This window comes from Canis lupus, chromosome 1 (genome assembly GCF_011100685.1).
Source record: "Canis lupus familiaris isolate Mischka breed German Shepherd chromosome 1, alternate assembly UU_Cfam_GSD_1.0, whole genome shotgun sequence".
NCBI lineage: Eukaryota > Metazoa > Chordata > Mammalia > Carnivora > Canidae > Canis > Canis lupus.
In genome coordinates, this window is record NC_049222.1 from 28,335,622 (window position 1) to 28,360,484 (window position 24,863).

The 24,863-nt window shown below is 34.6% G+C and overlaps 1 protein-coding gene and 1 long non-coding RNA gene across 19 annotated transcripts in view; one reads left to right on the top strand and one right to left on the bottom strand.

Annotated features, from left to right (window-relative positions):
• AHI1 (Abelson helper integration site 1) overlaps window positions 1-24,863 on the bottom strand; it is a 233,719-nt gene that overhangs the window by 137,314 nt on the left and 71,542 nt on the right. For 15 of the 18 annotated variants that reach the window (XR_005353529.1, XR_005353532.1, XM_038526072.1 and 12 more), the window contains 3 exons: window positions 21,762-21,958; window positions 17,968-17,994; window positions 6,931-7,045 (listed from right to left, as the gene is read on the bottom strand). Coding sequence is in view for 16 of the 18 variants with exons in the window: in XM_038526072.1 (XP_038382000.1) it covers window positions 6,931-7,045; window positions 17,968-17,994; window positions 21,762-21,958 (339 nt within the window). In the remaining 2 variants the exon portion in view is untranslated. Of the gene's footprint in view, window positions 1-479; window positions 1,115-6,930; window positions 7,046-17,967; window positions 17,995-21,761; window positions 21,959-24,863 lie in introns of those variants that run through there. The other 3 variants (XM_038526083.1, XM_038526084.1, XM_038526082.1) reach the window with 3 other exon arrangements.
• LOC119870735 lies at window positions 19,464-22,952 on the top strand. The gene is made up of 3 exons (XR_005353545.1): window positions 19,464-19,880; window positions 20,311-20,440; window positions 22,823-22,952. It is a non-coding gene; the product is annotated as an uncharacterized LOC119870735 (long non-coding RNA).

Consider the following 24,863-nt stretch of genomic DNA (forward strand, 5'->3'; position numbering starts at 1 on the left):
TCTTATGGATTGCAAAGTTTTAAAATATTTTTTCTGATCCTCACAATTCCATGAAGTAGAAAATTCATATGAAGTAGAAAACAGAGCTAATATACCTGGAAGAGATAAAGGCAGTTATTAGCCAAGAGAACAGCTGGGAAGTGGTACAATTAGGGCTCCTGTTCTTCTGGACCCCAGGTCCAGTGCTTTTTGCAGCACCATAATGCACACGTGCTGACTTCAGAGAAGTGGTTGTTTTCTTGCTTTTAAAAACTGCATAGTAAAAACAATTTTGATTTTTAGTACCATAAAGCACATTTATGGACATCTGTCTATAGAAAATCAATTCTGCAGACATCTCTTTTTTTTTTAAGATTTTTAAAATTTATTCATTAGAGACACACACGGGGGGGGGGGGGGGGAGCAGAGACACAGGCAGAGGGAGAAGCAGGCCCCACGCAGGAAGCCCGACATGGGACCCAATCCTGGGACTCTAGGATCACACCCTGGGTTGAAGGCAGGCGCCAAACCCCTGAGCCACCCAGGGATCCCCTCTGCGGACATCTTTATCTGAGACAGTGAATTCATTCCTTTCACCTGAATTGAAATCTTAGAATTCTGGAAGTTTGAAATCAGAATTCAATAAAACATCTTCCAATCAACAGTTTAAAGTTAAGTAATGCTATTAGAAAACTACTAATTCTGATAACATAAGAACGTTCTTTGAAGTTCGTTTTACCTTCCTTAAAATGGAAACCCCCCTTTGCCATCAGCTATGTTTATTCAGGGTCATTCTAACTCCCATTTTTTGCCAAACTGTTTTCTTTTCCTTATTTTGAAATACAAGAAGCATCATGTTTCCAACTTAGATGTAATGTACCTTCTACAAATGGATTATATAATGATATCACAAAACCTTGGTGAAACTATGACCCAGGATTCATTTTAGATTTCAGTGATACTATTATTAAAAGTTTTGCATTTTTCTTTTTGAAGATTTTATTTATTAGAGAGAGAGAGGGATAGAAAGAATGCACATGAGCAAGCAGATGAGCAGAGGAAGAGGAAGAGGGAGAAGCCGACTCCCTGCTCTGAATAGGGGGCTGAATGGATCCTGGAGTCCTGGGATCATGACCTGAAAGGCAGACATTAATCGAATGAGCCACGCGAGCACCCCCAAAGTTTTGTATTTTTCCATAAAAAATTAAAACCTTAAGAGATACTGAAATCTTGAAAACACTAAAAATAAATTTTAACTGGAAAGTGGCTCCTAATTTTAAGAACTGGTCAAGGGAGTAAGTGTATCCTTGTCAAAGATATGCAAAAATCAGTGAAAAAATACATTCTTCAAAAATATGTAGATGCACAAAAGTTAACTTGACATCTCTTAACCAATACTGAAGTCATCCGAATCATTTGATTATGTTTAAATCAAATACTTTGCCTATTTGGAATGAGATTAATGGTTGACTTAACCTCACTTAGGATGAGGTTAAATGGTTGGCTATAAAGTTTAGTATATGTTTATATGGGCTAATGGAAGATGCAAACAAAATATGGAGAAGACAGAAGCTATTGATTGTTTTTAAAAACCATGTCACATTCTGTTTTCCCCATCAAACTCCAAGTCCACAATTTAAAATGATATAAAAATTATATTAATAAAGACATATTAATAAAATGATTCATATTTTATATGACCCAACTGATCTACTGAATATGAAATAAATTTAATTTCAAGCCATGCTGTGAAAAGACCTGCTAAGTACAAAAAAATCAAACATGCTGTCCTTCAAATAGAAATGTGCAAAGATGATACAACTACCTCACTGCCAACAGAATAAGCACTTCCTGTTAATTTCCCCCCCACCCCATAACAGGAATTCATTCTACTTTTTGCTAAATGATCCACGTTTTAAAATTTACTTCCATAAAAACTCTTGAGATGACTCAATGGGATCTGGGATTCAGATAAATGATCACAGAACAAAATTTCTCTGATTTGAGTGGAGCCTTAAATACCACAGTCTCACTGGAATCAAATCTTTAAAAAACCTAGTAACTAGCAAATACAGAATTATATTTAAAGGTCCAATAAAAAATAGGTTGATTAATCCTTAGGAAATACTTGCTTTACACCTCAATTTTAACACCTGCATCTGTTCCACAGAGTCAGTACCAGCCGGGTTATTACTCTACAGTAGATCATAGGCCTCCAAAGCTGGTAACAAAAGACACCACCAACAGCCAGTGGGCCCATGGGGCAGACAGGGAGGTCACTGGGCCAGGAATGAAGGAGTGGCTCCAGGGACAGCCTCACGGAAGGTCCTGAGCTGGCAGCCCTTTCCACCTCTTGCATTCGTGCCCTCCACTGGGAGTAGGCAGTTTAGTTCTGTAGGATGAGAAGGACTGAGCTATGAGTGAGGAGATCATGTTTTAAGATAATTCCAGCTACATGGACTCTGACCAGCCAGCCTCTCTGCCTCTCACTTTCACTGTAAAGGGGCTGAGTAGCAAAAGTTTTATGGTTCTAGAAGCTCTAGAAAAATTCCACTCTGTATGATTTTAATGTTTACCCTACTTCTCAGCAAGTTTTATTGAGGATCAAATGAGAATGTATGAGAAAGTACTTTATCATTTTGTTTTTGTTTTTTTACAAACACAAGTTCCTGATATTGTTCTAGAGATCTTCTTCATTACACTAAAGAAGTATGGACACAGTTTTGAGATTTAGTAAAACATGTGCTCTACATGGTGAGGCATTATGACCTATATCCTACAGTTTAACCTAAAATGTTAAAATTACAATTTTCTTTTATTCCCCCCACATTTTTAAAGTATAACTGACAAAACTGTAAAATTTTGTTTCTCATGAAAGTTACTCAGGGAAAGATTTACAGTTTTAACTTCAATAGGATTAACAGGATTACCAGATTGATTCCTTTGTAATTAAGAACCCGTAGTAATAGCCTAATGAATAGTTCTTAAAGTATCTCATAAGAGTTGTATTGAGCTTTTTTCCACTCTAACCCATTCCCCACTCAGTTACCAGATGTGTTTTTTTAAAAAAGATTTTATCATATGTCTTTCATACTTATACCTTTGGACAGCTCATTTATCTAGAAAATAAAATATGAATTCCTCAGGAGGAATTTGACCCCAGTCTACCTTTACAGACTCAGTTCTTCCTAAACACATCCACCTCAGCATTTCTTTCAGCTAACTAAGAGTCAACTGCTCTAGTCAAGTCAACCTGCCTTCAAAGTCTATGTTCAGTTACTCTTTTTATTTTTTTACTCACTTGGCATGGACTCCTAATCGCCCTCTGCTGATAAAGTCAACAGCAAGACAGAGGCATGATCTTGGAAAGTTTTATAAGACAGGGTAAACACTCTGAAAATCATTTTAATTGTAACAGGAAGACATTTAAGAGTTTTAAGCAGGGAAGTAACATTTTTTAAAGAATCACTTCAGCTGCTATGGGGAAAATGAACTAAGAAATAAGAGCAGAAGTAGGGAAGTGGTAGGGAAATAAATGACTAAAAAATGGCTCCTAGTTTTACCTGAACAACTGGGTAAATGTGGTCAGAGTGCTGGGACTGGGAAGCTGTGGTGTGTAGCAGGGAAAGAGGAGGTGGAAGAAAGGGTTTGGGGTATGAGTTTTGTTTGGACATATAAAATCTGAGAACACTCAGGACAGGACGCCTGGGTATCTCAGTTGGTTGAGAATCCAACTCGGTTTCAGCTCAGGTCATGATGTCATGGGTTATGAAGTAGAGCCCTGTGTCAGACCCTGTACTCAGTGGGAGTGTCTGCTGGAGATTCTCTCCCTCCCCCACATGTGCATGCACATGTGCAGTCTCTCAAATAATTACACAACTCTTTTTTTAGAAAATCTGAGAAAGCCCTTGGTTGTTTTTTCCCTCTTTATACCAATGACACTTATGTTTATATTGTGATTTTATAACCTTTCACATGCTCACATAATTTGTTTCATGCTTATTATTTTCTCTGGTCAGACTAGAGGCTGCTTAAGGGTAGAGATAGTAATATTTAGTCCATATCCTTAAGAAAGGACCTTCAACAAAGCAGTCACTTAAAATTATTATAGAATGAAAAAAAGGTATTGTTCTACAAACTCTGAGGAATGCAAACCAAAGAAGAAAAAGTTACTTTTCTAGTGGTCTCCATTACCTAGAACTTACCCTGCATCAAGGTTAACAGAAGTTACTGCAGACCACAAACCTGCTTTGGAGTCTAGCCTTACAGCATAGAAACTCATATGTAACATATAGGAAAATCAAACCGTGTTCTTCAGCCTCCTACCATGGGAACTAGGGAGCCCATACAGGTTAGCTTCTGTGTTAAATAGCTTTTCCTTATACTATACAAAGCCAAACACCTACAGATAGAACTTGAATATTTATGCAGTTTTCAAGTAAGATTTTTATTTTTAAACATCCTATCTACATTAGCTTTTGTAGTCCTCTTTTTAAAGATTTTATTTATTTTAGAGAGCACATGTGTGAGCATGCACATGTATGGGGGAAGAGAGGGAGAGGGACAAGTGGGCTCTGAGTTGAACACAGAGCCCCATATGGGGCTCCATGGGGTGGGAGTGGGACTCACCTCTACAACCCTGACATCTTGACCTGACCAGAAATCAAGAGTTGATACTTAATCAACTGAGCCAACTAGGCCAGGTGCCCCAGTTTTTGTAGTCTTATATTTCAGATCCTAATGGATTTCTCATATAGTCAGGAACACTGTTTATCCCTTTATAAACCTCATTTGAATACTGAATAGAATCAGAATTTTTAAAGACAGAAACTCCCTAAATCCTGAGCCCTCATTTATCTGTAGGGATAAGAAAAACTGAGGCCTGAAAAAATGTCTCAAGATTCTACAGTCACTTAGAGATGGAGCCAGGTGTAGAAACTAGTTCACCTGTTTCCTATTGCATAACTCTTTTCCACAAAGATAAACTTCTTAATGAATAAAATTAATCCATTTTAATCATGGCCATTTTGTAATGGACTCCCTATTCTGCTTTTACAACGCTTCCATACAATGATATCTAAACAAATTTTATAGGAAGACTATGCCTTAAAAGGAGGTTAAGCATGTTAATAACTAAAAGAGTCAAAGGAAGCAGCGTTACCATGTATTATATGGCCTAATGGTAATACTTCTAAGATTGTGCACACACATAGACACACATGATGTAAATGCTACACTCAAGAGCTATATGGCCATGGAAAGCTGAAGGTTAATGGACCAAAACTTACGTATAATGGTGAAATTTCTAAGATTTGCCTTTATCATATCTGGCTTTGCCTTTATTCTTTATGTGTCTCAGTGGTAATCCCTCTTCTCATTTCAAAAGGCTTCCTATCTATCCTTATTTTTCCTTTTATGGAATAGGAAAGAATTTTATATCTATTATCTTCACCTTGTTTGCTGACAAACTTAAGACACCACTTGAATGACTTTTAATCAGTATATTAACTCAACCATTTACATTCTATGCCTTTGATCCTGAAGTGTGGAATCATAGATTTGTTCCCAGAGTAATTTTAGACCTCAGCACGAAGAGGATAGGAATCAAGTGGTGGAGACTGCTTTTCTCCCTCCTACTTATTAAAATGACATGATCTAAAGCCAAACCAAGTATCTAGTTAAGATATAGAGAATAAGAGACTAAAAGGGTGGCACACAACATGTGCGCTCTACTGTGCCTAAGAATGACCAAAGCCATTGTTCCAACTTCTAGCACACATATGAAACACTAGAAATTTAAATTTAAAATTTCTAAGGTTTGGGATACTTCATTATTATAGTGATTAGCAATTAGAATTGAGAGTATTTTCAAAGCTAGCATGCATACAGTCATCGTGTTTTTAAGTATGGTATCTTATGCTTAGAGTGTTTTCATATGTCCTATGTGACTTGAACTTCAACAATATCTAATATAAATATGTAAATATCATTTCCACTTTCAAATGAAGATTTAAAAGGCACAGCCAAGACTGAATATAACAATTCTTAAACCAAGTATGTTCTCATTAAAATGTGTAACTTATAAAGCAATATTAAAATAATATTAAATATTTAATAATATTAAAATAGCTTGCATATGTAAACTCCAAGCACTTTTAAAGTAGAAAAGTAACAGTAATATAGTCCCCAAATTTTGAAAATAAATTATCTTTTGAAACTCAAGTTTATTATAATCTTTGTCAAAGATAATTGTTTTGTTCTCTGCTGTCTCATCTTTCTAAAAGCATTCAATAGAAAAATACTGCGCATACAGTTTAATGAACAGAAATAGTCATCTTTAATTACCAAAATATACATTTCTCACCTTGATGCTTTTTCTTTGACATCCTTTGAAAATCTTATTCAAATAAATTTAAAACATTAGCCTAAAAATTTGCAACTGTACAGTTCGTTTCAACTCAGTGATTCATGTAGATTTTTGTAACTAGCTTCTTTGCATATTTTATTAATTTGCCAACTTTGAAGAAACACAGCATCACTGATAGGTTGTACCCTGTTTCTTCCCAAATGCATTTTATCTTGGCTTTCCTTGAGATGAATTATAAAATGGGATTATCCATCAACTATGGTTCCTTTATCCAAGGGAAATTAAATCAGATTTAATATTACACACATTTAAAATTCACGTTTTGCTACTTTAAAATTATTTTTGGTTCAATAAAATAGAGTTTGAGAGTATCCACCATCAAAGTTACCAAATTCAAACTTGCTTTTGAAATAACTTCAGTGATTTTAAGGAAAAAAGATGCTAGAACAACATCATTCAAATGTGAAAAATGACCATTACAAAGCTATGAGCTGTATTTCTGAAGTGAAATAAATGACATTCATTTAAAAAAAAAAAAAGCATCTACCATTTAAAAGAATACTCAAAATAAGAAAGGGGCTCACCGGTCTGAGTGAAACCAAACTGGTGTTGAATGTGATGAGCGGCAAGCATGTCTGACTGTTTTAACTTAGACTGCTGTGAGGAGGTTGACGAAGCAAACGAGAGATTTTTGTTGACCTGTAATAGGAAAGGCAAATCAGAACCAAAGTGTAATTTCCTGGGTTATTGATGCAAAAACTGGATGAGAAATATTTGCTTACAATGCAAACCAGGACACATGGTAGGTCAAAACAAATGGTAATGATTTATATGCTTAGTTTTTTTTTTTTTTTATATGCTTAGTTTTTAAAGTTTAAAAACAGAATAGTTTTTTATCAAGGAAGGAGTACAGTGGTAATTAAAGCATCACTTTATGAAAGTAAATCTGCATTACCAAACTAAATTTGCTTATCATGGAATTGTCATTAATAATAACGTAAAAAAGAATGATCTTAAAAGTTATGGAAAAACATGCAAAAATTAAAAGTGACTCCACATCCGACTTTCAATTAAGAAAGTTGTAATGTCTCACAGCCACATTTCTTTAGCATTTTGTGAACTAGCAGGTCCTTCCTTTTCAGATTGTACAGAAAGCACCTATAATACTCATGTTAACATATATCATGGTGACACAGGTAATATATCTATAACCTCACTTGCCAAGCAGATAGTTCCCATTGCATCAAAACCCTTATTAGTAAGACACTGTTAAAAACAATCCTGATAATAATGATCAAGCAAAATTTCTGTAAGTACATACAATGCTCTATAACATGGTCTGAATACAATACTGTCTTCCAGAAATGAAACCTGTAGCAAGTACATTATAACTACAGCTTTTGTAGGAAAATAAAGAACAGGTCACAAAAAAAATTTTAAATGTGTATTAGTAAAGTTATCTTGTAACTTAGAATTAATTTTGGCAAAGATCTAGTCTCTTGTTTATTATTAATAAATTATTTATTATATATTTATTATTTTTGGAAGCATCATGGTCAAAAATCACGATAAAATGTGACCTAATTCTGAAAAATTTGAAAATCTGAATTTCTAATTTACTGCAAAATATAATCTGTGAATGGCCAAACTGCTAAATGATAGTTTATGGCATACAAATACTAATATATGAAAATAGCCGCCTTTTCTCTCTCTTTGTAAAAAGTAATTAAAACCACACAGAGGACTACCACTGTATTAGCATTTAAAAATTCCCTCTTGATGTCTACATGGTCATGGATTGTGGTTATTACATGTCCTTTATCTGACTCATCATTTACATGTTTGTGAATGCTTCTCTTCTTTAAAAGAGTGACAGTAAATGGTGTATCTTAGGTTAAGCTTTTCTGTTAAAGCAAAGGGTTTTTACATATTTGGTGAAAAAGTCCATTAATTAAGGCTATATGATAGTATAGTCCTAAAGACAGTAAACATTTCGTGATATCATTTTACTAAAAAAAATACCTTTCAGAGTAGTTAGATGGGGTCAAATACCACATTAGTGCTAAAAAAATTATCCATCTAAAACAATAATGAAATAAAAAAATTATCCAGCTCTAAAAATTCTATCGAGATTCATTATTTAACACAGACAAAAACTAATGGTGACTATTTATATTAATACAATACCTAAAGTAACAACGAAATCATCTAACATCTTTGAGCTTTATTTCCACTTTAAGTACAATAATAAAAGCATACATACATAAAAATAGTATGTATACTTCAATGGGAATGTGCTGGAGGAACAATAAAGGTGAACTGGTATTATAAAGTGCTATTCACATATGTGAAATAATAATGATAAATATAAGAAAAATAAAAGAAAAATGAAAAAAATACATAATAAAAATAGTGTATGCTTCAATGGGAATGTGTTGGAGGAGCAATAAAGATGAACTGGTATTACAGAGTTCCATTTGCATATACAAATTACAAAGCACTAAATAACGTATTAAATAAAAAACAGATTACACAGAATACGTTGGCAAAGGGAGGCCATATGGAACTACATAAAGTGCTACAGAAATATTAGTTATTATTAACATCACTAAAAGAGTAATTAGGAATATATAATTGAGTATGATGTTGCAGTAAATATTTCAGGGTGCTATGCTTTTAAATGGAAGTACTATATACAGTGATATATTTGTCACTTAACAATCTAATCCACTTCTCTTTTCAGAATCATTTTCAGTTTTACTTCTGTGTTCTTAAAAATTTTTATCCTACATGTCAACAATGCATTTTGAAATCTGGTGCAAAAAACAGGTGTATGCTGGGGACGGACACTCACACACACACACGGGTGTGCATGCACACACACACACACACACACACACACACACAAACAGCCTTTTTAGTCTTCCTCTTCAAATATTTACTTGTGCTAAAACCAAAAAGAACACCAGGAAAGCTAGAATAGTATACTCAAATGTCTCTGCTCAAACAGACTTTACAGTTTCTTCCTAAACATTTTTATAATTCTGTTCTTTCTTGACACATTTCTTGAGACTAATATCCATGAAGTGCTAAGTGGCAACATGCAGCAGATTTCAAAGGTTTTGGACAGTTGTTAATTACTACAGTGACTTGAAATTAGCACTCAAAGTATTTTCAAAGCTAGCCTATATTCACTACTTTACTTAGAAAAATAATAATAACCATTAAATAGAGTGAAGCAATATCTATTTTTGAAATATATGCTGTGGAAAAGAATTGCTTAATAATTTTACAACAACAGAAAGGTTGGCTAAGAGAGTCTACCCTACACGAATCTGCCTCTTTTTACAACACACTTTTCAGCTTGCTTCATTCAAAAACCACAGTCTGCCAAAGTCAGTTTAATACGTACAAACTGGGGAAAATGAAAAGCACAAACATTTAATGAAATTCATAATAGAAAAAAAAGAAAAAGTATCACCTGAACTTCTGCTGTTATTCAAAAAAATGTTTTTGCTTACTTTCAGAGTAGAAGCAGCTTTGTGTAAAATATGCAAATACTAATTCTCTAAGAGGAGGTTAATTTTCATATTAAAAAGTCATTGCCCTGACTTAAAATTGAGTGCACTGAGCAAGCTAACATTAGTTTCTTTTTTAGTGATTAGCTAAACTATGAAACCATTGGGAGATACAGAACACTGATTTCCATATATGTGTGTGTGTGTGTGTGTGTATTTATTTATTTATAAGCCTAATCATTTTAACTGATTATTTTTATTTTATTTAAATATTTTTTTATTGGACAGAGAGAGAGAGCACACGTGTCTGTGAGAGCACACAGCAGGGGGAGGGGCAGAGGAAGAGGGAGAAGCAGGCTTCCTGCTGAGTAGGGAGCCTGACACTGCTGGGCTTGATCACTGGTCCCTGTGATCATGACCTGTGCAGAAGGCAGATGCTTAACCAACTGAGCCACTCAGGCACCGCAATCTTAGCTGATTTTAGATTATATGCTACATTCACCTGAGGTAAAATTGTTTTTAAAATTTCAAGCTGTGAAGATACCTCTAACAGATTTTAAATTATAACTTAAAAATGATAATACTGTCTATATACTTAAGTTTGCAAATTTGTCTCTCTCTCTCCACTCCAAAAGGCTATTTTTTCCATTAAATTCGAACAACAATGCAGATAACACTTTAATTTGAAGATGGTTCTGGCTGCAAAAATACCCTCAATACCTAGAAAATGTTCTGTTGCAAATCAAATGTCTGTTATAAAAATAAGAATCCCAGTAATTAAAGAACAGGTGAAACAGAAAACTTGAGCCACAGTGAGATTCAAGGCAACTATAGCCAGGTAGCTTAACGTTCTTGTACAATAAATTTAAAACAGCTTAAATTCTTGTGATTTCTAAATTAGCAAAACCTAGCAAATGAGTAGCTTATGGTGTCATGAAGAGAAATTCAAGCATGAGCTCTAAGTCTCTAGATATTTTCCTTATAAATTACTACAGTAACATGAAGAATTAGGAAGAAACATGGTTCCTGTTGAAGAGAAATTTCTACAGTGAGGTAAGGTGTCAGAAAATCTCCCTCTAAATCAGTTCACTGCTACATAAACTAAAATCAGAATTCCAATTTGAATCAGTTATAACAAAGTTTTATTTTACAGAACTTACTGAAGATTTTTTGAGCCTCTGATATTTATACTAAGGACTGGTAGCGCAAAGATGAGTAATAGGATTCCCCTGTGCAAAGCTTAAAATTAAGGTTTAGTGCTGGTTCAAATCACTTTTCCAACAACATGTCTTAGTTAAAGTCAGCTTACCTCAATATATTTTGGGTTTCTCCAAACCTTTGCCTCGTTTCTCATTATATTTCCTTACTTCACAGAGAAAATTTGGTCTTCAACCCTCTGAAATCTTCATTTTCAAACCTATGAAAGAATATACCTCCTGCATCCCCACCCTCACCCTCTTTTCTTCTAGTGTCCTTCTGTTCAAGATTTATCTTTCCACCTGTTTCCTTGGGGATACTTAAATTTCTTCCAAATTCTACTTTCAAATTCTCTGTTTCCCTATAGGCTATAAGCACAGATCTTTCTACTTCAGTATAAAAACAAACAGCAAACAATCAAAAATTCTCACAATGATTCCATAAGTTCCCTAAGCTTCACTGAAAGTTAAATTTCTTGAAAAACAGCACATAACCGCTATCCATATAACTCAACCATTCAATTTAAACCAAGTTACAAGCTAAGCTCTTTTCTCTACCAGAAGACTAAATCTGAAGTTAAAGTCACCACACCTATGACTTCAAATGGTCAGAGTTAGCAGATTTACTTAAGCCTTTGAGATCTCTAACACTGCCCACCACGCTCTTGTTTCTGGGAAACTATTTTCTGTTGGTTTATCCTGCCACTGCTTATCAGGGTTGTTTGCTACACCCACTGGGCCTGCTCTTCCTTCAGACCACATGGCTACCCTGGGCAGTAATATTTGTTTTCATCACTTCACCTTGCCTTCTATGCTGATGTTTCTTACATTCCAAACTCTTCCAATCACTAGGTTCAAGACTCAACTAACTTCTCCTCTACTATTTACTTCCTCAGAGAAAGCTATTGCTACCCACCTAGTTGGCCTGGCCAGAAAGGTGGGAACCCTACACTGCCATCTCAAACTCCACAGAGAATCAGTCACTAAGTTAATCAGGTGCTCTGACATCTGATCCCACTCTTTCTTCAGTCACTGCTTTGGGTCAGGACTTCCTCTTTGCTTGCAAACTACTGCAATAGTCTCCTGACTTGTTTTCCCTACCTTCTGTTTCTCTAATTCTTCTTCTACACTGCTAAGGAGATGATCTTTCTGAAATGCTAATTTTGCTGAGTAATATTTCTAGTTAAAACCCACCATCAGTTGTTCCACTAGATAGAGTCTATAGTTTTTAGTGTGGCATACAAAGCCTTCAATATACTAACAACTACCTAGCTCTCCAACCCTATCACTCCACCTTCCAGGTGGATGCCAACTCCTTTTTCAAGCTTTAGCTCAAGTGTTACATCATGTGTGAAAAGCCTTTCAGATTCTCCCAGGAGAATTTATATCTCCCTCGTCTCTCCACGGTCTTGTATCTTCTATCATCACAGCACTGAGAACACTTTGGTGTGCTTATTTATTTGGTTAATTACCACCCACCAGACTGTAATTTTATTGAGGGTAAAGGACCAGTTTTTGTTCATCTTTCTTTAGTAAGTAACTCATATAGCATTAATAAGAACTGCATAGATGTCAAATGAATTAATATACGTGTGAAAGGAGTGTATGTTTAAAATCTTGCCCAAAGTTAAGGTGGTATTTGTGTTAAACCAATATTCTATTCAAATCTAAACTTAATTTTTACCTCTTCATGATAAAAAATATCCAAACTTTTTTTAGATTAAAAAAATTAGGGATCCCTGGGTGGCGCAGCGGTTTAGCGCCTGCCTTTGGCCCAGGGCGCGATCCTGGAGACCCAGGATCGAATCCCACGTCAGGCTCCCGGTGCATGGAGCCTGCTTCTCCCTCTGCCTAGGTCTCTGCCTCTCTCTCTCTCTCTCTCTCTATCATAAATAAATAAAAATTAAAAAAAAAAATTATCTTCTCAATCTTTATTTTTTTAACCTTTTTATCTTTAAACTTCCCAAATCTAACTTTTTAATGATAAAAATTACAGAATAAAGGGCTTAAAAGTAAGGAACACATTAAGTTACAAGGCTTAATACTCAAATTTAAATCTAGAAATAGTGTGAAATAATAAAAAAAAATCATATAGATTTCTGACTTCAGTTCCTGGCACAGTGCTCCTAAAAACCTGTACTTTTCCTAAGTGATAAAAGTACTAGGAGGATCTTTTGTTCTAATATTTAGTCTTTGACTCTGGGTCCAGACACTGAACTCTTATATATCTTGGAATTTCCTGGTGACAGAAATGTCTCTGTTCTAAGAAGGTGACTCTCAGGGTACTCTGGGATGCGAGCTGGTCTCCAGAAAGACCAAGCCATGATTAGAAGCTTGGAAGTTTTAGCTTATTCCTCATTTTTCAGAGAGGGGAGAGGGGCTAGAAATAGAATTATAACTGATCACGCCTACCTGAAGAAACCTCCATAAAAATCCCAATTGTATGGGGTCTAGAGGGCTTCCAGGTTGGTGCACATGTGGGAATGCTGGAGGAGTGGTGTGTCTGTGGAGGGCATGGAAACTCCAGGCCTCTTCCCATATACCTTGTCCTACACATCTCTTCCATCTGGATGTTCATCTGTATCCTTTATAATAAACTGGCAAATAGCAAGTAAATTGTTTTCCTGAATCCTTAGTGAACTGCTCCAGTGAACTGAGTCAGAGGAATTGTCACGGGACCTCCCAATTTAGAGCTGACTGGTCAGAAACAGAGGTAACAGCTTGGACCCACAACTGGCATCGGAAATGCCAGAGGTGAGTGGGGGGGGGGGGGCAGGCATTTGAAGTCTTGTGGGACTGAGTCCTTAACCTGTGGGATCTGCCAATCTGCCACTATCCCAAGGCAGACAGTATCAATATGGAGTTAAATTGTAGGACACCCAGCTGGTATCACAGAGAACTGCCTGGTGTGCGAAAAACCACAGCACATCTGGTGCCAAAAGTTGTGAGCACTGAAAGTAGTCCAAGAGTAAAGGAGACACATGGGAGAAAAACTGGCTTTTCCTAACACAAGGCGTTTATCCTGTTTTCTAAAATTTTCGGGAATAAAGTTCCATAATTCTAGTGTCTGATTGTGGCCTACCACTCCTACAGTCAAGCTAGTCTCCCACAAATATTGGCAAAATAACAATGCTTAATTTGCTTTTATTGTTTTGGAATGACATGAAGAAATAATTATGAGCATTAAAAACAAATTATTGAAAAGAAACTCTCCAAAAACCTGTAAACCACTATTCTATTCAAATTTCAATTTAATTTTTCCCTCTTAATGATAAAAATATCCAAACTTCTCTTAGGAGATTAAAAAAATTATTTTCTCTGTATTCCCTGTTTTTTAAAACTTTTATTTTTCAGTAAATAATATGTTCTAAGATGTATCTGAATATAATTTAATTATTACTTTACCTTTACAGCATTATTCTACTAAATATAATTCAATAAACTTTAACTTGGCTGAGTTTATGTTCATCTAGGGTAGGTAATATTAATAATTTAAAAACCAAATAAATAGAGTTATGTGGCTTTAAGAAGCTGACAGAGGAGTGTGGAAAATTAAAAAATGTAAGATTAGAAGTGGAGGCAATACTACATAAAGCTGAAAAAGAAGGAAGGGATGGAGAACAAGGAGAAAGAAAGAGAGGAGAAGAGAAAGCAGAAAGAGTTGTTTCTCCCTGAGGGAATTCACAATAGAATTCTGGAAAAGATGGGCAGAATTAATTATAATTTAAGGATGAACAGGCCCAATTATATCACATGCTAGGTATGAATATAAATATGTTTGGGAACATGAGAAAAACAAATTAATTCTATTTGTGAGGAATAATGCAAAGCTTAATGGAAACAGATTCCAGGTAATACCATTTCTGACGTACTTTAATCCAACCCCAAGCAAAGGAAAGAACAAGGAAATTGGTAAATTATAAATTCATATGTATATTTTAGGGCTATAACAATTCAGAGCAAATAAATGCAAGACTTTCAATACCAATTACTATCTTGGAGCAATCAGACGGTAACTCTCTCAACTTCCCATCATCAAATCTGTATCTAAGCATCTACCCAATTTCCACCTATGTGCACATCAGAAGGGATGAAAAACCCTTTTCTTAAGGCCAATGTCTTCATCAGTATTCAGGACTACATCCTCTCTCACTTTTTCAAAGACTTGAGTCCAGCAATTGTCACCTCCATAGTACACTACCTACTTCTCATTACCACTGAATTATTCCAATTAGCAAGTAAGTATGCTTTAATACTGTCCATCTAAGATTCCTCTTTAGCTCCTGCTTCTCTACTCCCCAGTCAAAATTTATGGGCTTCCATTTTGTCCTCAACCTACTTCAATTGTGCTTTTGTCTCTACCACTGAAATAGCTTCATCAAGGTAACCAAAGGACACTGTCTAGCCAAATACAATCATAAATTTTCTATCATTTACTCATTCTCTCAGTAGCACGTGACAGTTTATCACTCCTCTTTCTTGAAATACTCTCTTCTAGGCTTCCCTGACATTCTTTTTTCTTGGACGAGTGGCTCAGGTATTTAGCTATCTCTCCCCAGGTGATCTTATCCAATCTCACACGTTAAAAACACAGAACTTGGGGTGCTTGGGTGGCTCAATGGTTGAGCATCTGCCTTTGGCTTAGGACATGATCTGGGGTCCTGGGTTTGAGTCCCACATCAGGCTCCCTGTGAGGAGCCTACTTCTCCCTCTCCCTATGTTTCTTCCTCTCTCTGTGTCTGTCTCTCATGAATAAATAAATAAAATCTTTAAGAAAAAAAATACAGAACTTTAGCCCTGACTTCCTGTCTGCACTTAAGACTCAGAAATCCAATTGCCTACTATACAATTACATTCATATCCAAAACTCCACTCCTTAAAATTTCTTCCTCTGTTCCAGCATTCCTCATCTCATTAATACTAGCATCTATACAATTGTTGAAAGCAACAATTTCTCTTTCCTTCACTTACACCACATCCAATTCATCATCAAGCTGAATCTACTTCCAAAATATATTGCAAATCTGTCCATTGCCTATATTTTCATTATTGCCACTGTTAAATTAAACAGGAGGCCGTGAGTCTGAGGCAGTTCTAATGCCACAGTAGCTGCAATGGAAGCAAGCCCAAATCTAAGCCTGTAGATACCTCAAGGTTACAAAATCGAAACAGGATTTCTTTTTGGAGGGAATAAAAAAGTTTTAAAATCACATAGTAGTGATGCTTACACAACTTTGTTATCAGCATAAGAATCAGTAAACTGTATACACTTTAAAAGGGTAAATATTATGGTATGTGAATCATCTCTCAATAAAACTTCTAAAAAAATAAAGATATTAGTAAGGTCAATCTTTCCAAATACTTAATTTCCAAATGTGTCACCATATTTTCAAATGAGCATTTATTCTATTTTGTTAAGTACTTGGGGTACAAAGATGAATATAACAAGATCCTTCAGCTACAGAGAGATTCCAGATTAGCAGATGACAGTTTCTATAAGCCCTTGCCAAATACATGTAGAACACTTTACTATTTGGACATTCAGACAGCTTTGCAAAAGAAGTGTATTTATTTGTTAAAGAGAAATAGCTCTGAATTGCTAGTCAGAAAATTATTTTTTAGACTTAGTTGTATATACTATGTATACTTAAGAAGATTTAGTAACCTTGGAGCTACAATCATTATACTAATCACTGCTATCAGGAACAAGTTTCCTGAACATCTGTAGCCCAAGTCAGAATGTAGTTTGTTCTTCCCCCACCCCTCCATCTTCCTTCCCCTTGTCTATATTCCATATCCTGTTGACTTGTGATGATTAGGTAAAAAAGTGATGGGTCCTCACTGATACTGGACAGCTCACTGATGGGGTAAGCCCAGTGTTTTCTGACATGTTTCCTCTATAAGATGCCCCATGTGAAAAGAAACAATAGACTTCTATTTACTTCTGTATTCCAAGTGCCTGCCAGTTGGTAGTAGATGTCTACTCAGTAAAAAAATACTTTCACTGCATTGATATTACATAAAGCAGTCTTTGAACATACTAACACCATCTAATTCCCTTCTGAAGGTCTCACCCTTTTACTTTGTGACAGATATAATTACATTTGTAAATGAATGAATGTCTAATTATTCAACTGAATTTTGGAAGTGGACAGACGAAGAGGGAAGGACAAAAATGTGGTACTATTCCAACTCTTTTAAATTAAAATTTATTTTCTTGACAACTGAGTTAAATGTTGGATGTAAAATAACCTTGCTTGTAAAAGGAAGAAAACTGCTGTGTTGAAAGTATCTCGGATACAATTTCACTGAAATTGTTTAATATTCAAAAGCCTTTTTATATGCTACTATTTTTAGACTAACTTTGGGGTCTTGAGCAAATCATTTAACTTCAATAAACCTCAGCTTCCTCCTTTCTAAAATTGGAAATAACAATATCCAATCCTGTGTCTCAGGATTGATACACAGTTAAATGGAAAAAGAACTGTGAGACTTTGGTATAAATGATCAAGAACATTATCAGCATAGTATATCATTGCTATTCACGTACAGCTTGCATGCAATCTCAAGACTTATACAGTTTACTCAGCATACATCCACTGGAACTGTACTGATATATCTTACCTATTAAGTATCATATAATATTTTTCTCAGAGGATCAAATGACCATGCTTACTGAAAGTATATCCTAATCACTTAATATTCTTAAATCTTCAAAAATATAAAGGTATTTGCTAAATTCTCAGATTCCTGTATATAATTCCTCGATAAATTTGAGCTCAAATAAGGAAAATACACATCTGACTAACTTCTGTAAAAAGTATGAATGGTATATTTCAATCCTTTGGTGCAGCACAGTGAAAGCTTTGGTTTTAAAGTTATCTTCTGTCTAATAAAAACTACTTACCTTTGCAGCACAAGCTCGTATCACCTCCTAAAAGAAATACAATACAGTAAGGAAATATTCATAATTTCATTTTAATAAAATTATCAACTCTTCTCAACTATTCCAATCTTAATGTTTTAATAACAAAAATCAACATTTGGGAGAACTTCTTTATCTATCACCCTGCAGCTGTCACTCTGAGCTGGAAAGAATGCTGAATTAAAGAAAGAGACCCAATCAGTTCTTGGTAAATCTAACCTGCCAAAACAAAAGGCACTGAGGATAAGACTCTGGAGGGCCCACATGTATCTGTCTCAAGAAAAACATGTAGTCTCAATAAACGTAATAAGTAACAAACTTAATAAACTGGTAAATGCAAAAATTCTCCAGAACACTAACATGACTCAAAAACACACCCAGAATTAATTGCCATATATAATTATCTCCCAAATAACAATGCTCACAAATATAACTCCCACATTAGTAATTTATTTCAGAGGAAATCTAAGAATAAACACTATTGAATGGCAAAGTATATGATCAGTATTGAAGGAGCTACAGAAAGGAAATGCCCATAATTCATGGGACAAGGCTAAGAGATGATCACTTCCGAAAAAGAAACTAGCAAAAGTCAACACATGAGTGATTTGAAAATTTGCTGCTAAGGAGACATAAAAAATACTCAAGTCCAAAAAGGTTAATTAGCATCTATCATCAGCCTACAACAGAACCAGAGAAAAACGGTAATGATGAATGTGGAGTTTAGGAAAAAAGAGAACTGAAAGAGGAACATCAATTTTTTATCCAGAAATTTCTATGGGACAGATATTGTGTCTGAAGAATATTAGTAATTCGATCACTAAAAGGAGAAAGTGAAACTGCACATGATAATCTGACTCCCTGGACCAAATTTCAGCTCTAGTGCTTGCTGCCTGTGTGACACGGGTGATACTGCGTGGGCTCTGGAAACCTCAGCTTCATCTTCTGTAAAATGGGGGTAATACTAGCACCCACACTATAGGATAGTTTTGAGGTTTAAATACAATGAACATGTAAAGACGTAAAGCATTTAGCACAGGAATTCATTATTCAGTCGTTACTCATAATTAAATAGATGTTAATCACCACCAATCACTACTAGGTGAAATCTCCTGTAGGGCAGAGAAAATTAACCTTTTTTCCAACACTGGCATAAATCCATCTAATCCCTATTCCTATGACTATGCTTAATAATGAACTCTGTAATCATTAACCTGGGTTTCAGATTAATTTTTAAAAGGGAGAGTGATCTTGAGTGTTCAGGCAGCTGGAAACATATACCTTTCACCATAATTTGTTTTTTAAGTTTATAAATCAATGTTTTGTAAGACTGATTACTCCTAGTAGGTACCTCAGATTCTGTGCAAGTCTGGATGAACAGATAAGATCAAATTCTGAAACCTTAGAATGAATGTTGTCAATGTTCTCAAGATATTGTCTACCTAAGCGATCCTTAGAATGAATTTTGTCAGTCTTCTCAAGACACTGTCTACCTAGATCCTTAGGATCTAGGCTGCTGTATGCCTCCAGGGACTGCTGTAGCAGCAATACACAGTCAAACCTGTTATGTAGGAAACAGCTTAAGGACTGCACAGTAAAGCTACGGAGAACACAGAATACTCTATTTTTGTATTCTTTACTTATTAATGAGTAAATACCTACTCAATGCCTGCTGAACTGAACTGGCTATGCAATTCTCACACACACACACACACACACACACACACACACACACACCCATACCCTAAACTTGCATTGTGTTTTATTAAAAAAAATTCCAATTGTGGTTACAAAGAAAAGTATCTCCAGTAATGCAGTCTTCTATAATACAGAAGTAATCAAGTCTTCTCTAGTAATAAATGACAGGAAACAAGAAAAAGGCATCAAGACAAAAGGTAAAAATCCAGTCAATCTAAATGTTTGTAAAATATGAATAGAGCTGCCATAGGAATAAAGATGACATTTTGTTTTTATTCCCATACATACTATATACATTATGAAAAAAAAAAAAACCCTGTAAATAACATTTGAAAAGAAGTTCAGTGAATTGTCTCAACATGGGAAAAACATGGTTTTTCAAAAAACACAGCGAAGAGAGCTTTTATTTCCAAAGGCGGCCTTCATCTACCTCAATCCCAATGCAAACAGATATTCTAAAAAATTTTTAAAAAGAAAGATGTGGTAAAAGCTAAATAATGATTCTAAGAGAAATAAATTTTTCTCTCATAATAAATTATCAATGTGTTTCCCCATGTCTTAGATTTCATATCTTAAAAAATATCTTTCTGATTTTTCCTTTACATTTGTTTTCTTCTGCTCTTATAGTCTTTTATTTATCTGAAGATGACAGCTATGTAAGATGACGGAAAAGATACAAGACTGAGGTGATTCCAGGATGTTAAGTTTTATAGCATGAAGATCCACAGATTGCAGGAAACTTGTTCTTTTATTTTCTGTGAGTTATTTGCTCTTAAATCTGTAAAGTCATTTTGTCATGTAAAATTTTAGACAAGGGGCAAATTTTCTTCCCACAGTGAAGAAACATTTTTCTTTTTTATTTTATTTTTTCTTTTTTCTTTAATTTTTAAAACTCAATTTATCTATTTGTACTTCCTTTTAAAATCCAGAACACCATATATTATTCAATAAAATTAGAATGCTAAAATATGCAAAATTACAACACTGAAATAAATTATAGTATATGTTCTAAAATTTATACTGAGAAAAAGCAAAATATTTCCCGTATATTCCAGCTAAACCGGCAGTCTGATATACCTGAAATTCTCATTTTCTCAAGGAAGAAAAGGAGATTCTCTCCTGGATTTTTACCTTTTGTAAGAACAGTCCTAACTAAAGTGCCTCAGTAGTGTAGTTCCTGATATGTTTGGTTTAAAACTGGTCAAGAGTGCTCGCTTCAGCAGCACATATATTAAAACTGGTCAAGATTCCTATCAAAGGAGGAGAGAGAGGAATATTTAATAAGTGCCGGGCACTGTGCCAAAAGGTGAGAACACAAGCAACAAGCCTGCACAGTCTCTGTCTTCCTGGAGCTCAAAACTAACTCTAACTAAAAGAACTATTATGGTCAAAGAGCATAAATATTTTTAAGGATATTTAAGCTTCTCAATACATTTTACTCCTTATCTTTGAGAAAGACTGCAGTAATTTATAACAGAAAGAATAGCAATATTTTTTTTAGCACAGTATTTTTAATAAGCATCCTCCTCTTCATTTTCATAATCTATTTTCTCATTTTATGGGCAATACCTGGTTTTTACAGCACTTGAGATAAAAGACCTTTTAAATATGCTTAAGGAATGTTTGTATCTACTCTCTTTGGAAGTATGTGCTTATTTCTTTTATCCATTTCTTTGTGGAAGTCTATTTTCCTTTATTGTTTAGTTTTGCATATTAAAGAGGCTGTTCCTTTAACATAATTTACATAAATACTTTCCCAGTGTTTTTGTGTTTGTGTGTTATACATATGCACAAATATACACACTTCCAATTTTAAACAGCAAAACAGGTCTTGGGCTGGTTTTTACAGAAATATCAAGTCAGGAAAGCATGAGGGTTATCCTAAATTGGTCTGCTTACTGCAGTAAGTGATGTTAGAACAGACACCACAAAGGAACTATAAAAGCATAAGAAATCCTATTTTTAAGTAACTAACTTAACTTTGTTGAATTAATATTTATTGGCACAGCAATGTAAAACAGAATCAAAATGGTTTCAAAATTTCCAACTTCTCAACTGCATAAAATCATTATACATACTGTGACAGAATCGAGTCTCTGTTTCACTTGTTGCATCTTCATTGAGGAATGTTCAGTGTGGACATAGTCATCAATCTGAAAAGAGCCTTGATGAGGCAGTTTAGGACAGGTGCATAAAGCATCTTGACTTTGGTGTATTCCAGGTAATGGAAATGTTCCATTGTAGCGTTTGAACATTTCAGCCTCTTGCTGGGCAACTGGAAAAATAAAGCCATAATTAGTTTAACTCAACACAGCAAAAAACACAATGAAATAATTAAGCCATGAAATTGTAGCATTAAACAAATGATTAGAAACTGAATAATGTACTTTAAAAACTGAGTAATCATAAGACAACATGACTGACAAAATATGGAGTCTCTAATATAAAAGCATAAAAAAGGAAAAACAACAATTTCACAGATAATTTATGTCACGCAGTATTATAATTGAGCCTTGAAGGCCATGCAATCTCTTGGTTTGGTAAACAACAAACTGGGATGGGAGCCTAACTCTAAATATGTGTATACAGAAAACAATTAATATAAAAAAGAAATCAAAGGCATAACAGAATAGAATTAAAGGAAAGGCAAGAACAATGAAAATGTTTACAAACCCATCTCCCTAAAACAACTGTTTTCATACTTCTATTTCTTTGAGTCTTTATGCATATGTACATTTTATGCAAGATACCATGTGAATAAAATGTAAAGTTTTTCAATTTAAATATTTTTCATATTTTTATTACTCTGTAATTACCATTTTAAAATCCTTTACAGGGCCGCCCCGGTGGCTCAGCGGTTTAGCACCGCCTTCAGCCCAGGGCGGGATCCTGGAGACCCCGGACCGAGTCCCACGTCAGGCTTCCTGCATGGAGTCTGCTCCTCCCTCTGTCTGTGTCTCTGCCTCTCTCTCTCTCTCTCTCTTTCTCTCTCTATGTCTCTCATGAAAAATAAATAAAATCTTTTTTAAAAAAATAATAAAATCCTTTACAACATCTCATCTAATGAAGCACTATTATTTATTTATGCATTCTCCTATTACTGAATATTTATAATGTTTTCTGTTTTTCCTCATTACAGACCATGTGTGAATGACTACTTTCACAGCTTAAATTACTTCTTAAAACAATTCTTTCTTTGGATTTAATTCCCCACGCTGGAATAGACGGCTGAAAGGGTGAATGTTTTTGATGATGATGATGATGACAACAAGGATAACAGCATATATGCTGTACTTTATAGTTTTTAGAATGATTTTACATACATTACCTTATTTGATCATTTAAAATAAAGGAATATGAAAATTTGTAAGCATCTATTTGTATATACAAAGAAGAAAAAATATACTGTGATCATTTAAGAAGTATTTCCTTAATTATATAATTTTTAATAGAATGCCTTTCTAAACATAACATGAAAAGTAACTGATATAATCAAGATTTGTAACAGGAAATCAATAGACCAGCCTTCAGGAATTCTGTGTACTACTGAAGTTACATACAGGAATACAAATGTGTATCTAAATGTTTCTGGAAATCAGATCCATAACTTTTATCAGATTATTTGTTAAAGGACTGCATGAGTCAGAAAATGTTAAGAGTCGCCGATATAAAAGACGGACAGATTTTGCTACATAAACATTTAAAGACTTTTCATTAAAAAAAAACAACTCTATAATACTCAAAATTAAAAAGCAAATGACAGGTAATACTGTTCTATCTCTGGCCAAAATAAGAGTAAAAGGGACCAGAGATTTGCCCTCCTGCTTGAAACAACGAAAAATCGGATAGAATGTATAAAAGGAAGAAATAAAACTGTCTTTATAGATAGAATCATTTAGGTAGAACTAAGATGACAATGAGGCAAGTGAAGTACATAAGGAAAAGCATTTAAAGAGAGACTCTCTCACTCTCAGGTCCTGGCCCCACATCTATGTAAATAAATCCAAATGGAATCTAAACAATAAAACATTAGAACTAAAAATCAACTTCAGGTAAGGTTCCAGGATACAAGATCAGCACACAGAAATAATTGTATACCTATATTCAAGTAACAAAAAGTCAGAGATTGAAATTTTTAAGATATATACCACTTACAATGCCATAAAAAATATTTCACACTTTTGGAAATACTGATGAAAGATATGAAAGACATGCACAATGAAAACTACAAAACACGCTGAAACTGAAGAACTAAACTGAGGAGATATACTATGTGCATAGTTGAAATGATAGCTATTGTTAAAATGTCAATTCTCTCAAATGATGTGTACATTCAGGGTAATCCTACTCAAAATTCTAGCAGGTCACTTTTGGAGAAATTGTCAAATTCTAAAATCCACATGGAAATGCAAAGGACTAGAAGAGTTAAAACAACTTCGGAAAAGAACAAAGGGGACTTAAACAACTTGACTTCAAGTCTTACTCTAAAGCTACAGTAATCAAGACACTTCATATTGGCATAAAGATAAATAAACAGATCACCAGAACAGAATAGAACCTAGCATGTATGGACAAGGTGTAAAGGGAATTCCATGTAAAAAGGATAGTCTCTGCAACAAATAGTGCTAGACCAATTGGATATTCATATGTGAGCAGATGAACTTTGATATATAGTTTGCATCATGTCCAAGAAATAACTCAAAATGAATCTAAATGTAAAACCAAAAACCATAAGAGCCTTTCAGAGAACATACAGGAAGGGTATTTTTGTGAACCTGGATTAGGCAAAGACTTATAGATACAAAACCAAAAATTGATGTAAGAAAAAAATTGGTAATTTTTTACTTCATCAAAATTTCAAACATTTGTTCTTGAAGACTGTTAAGAAGGCAATTAGAAGACAAGACAAAGACTGGGGGAAATATTTGCAAATCATATATCTAATAAAGCACTACTTGTACAGAGAAAACCTAACTCTTAGAAGTCCATAGTCAGAAAGCAAACAAGCCAATTATAAACTGGGCATAAGATTTGAACAGACACTTCACAGAAGAAGAAAAATGGATGGCAAATATGTACACGAAAAAGGGGCTCAACATAATTTGTTACTAAAGATAAGCAAATTGAAATCACCATGAGATAGCACTGTACACCTATGAGAGGGGCTAAAATGAAAAAGA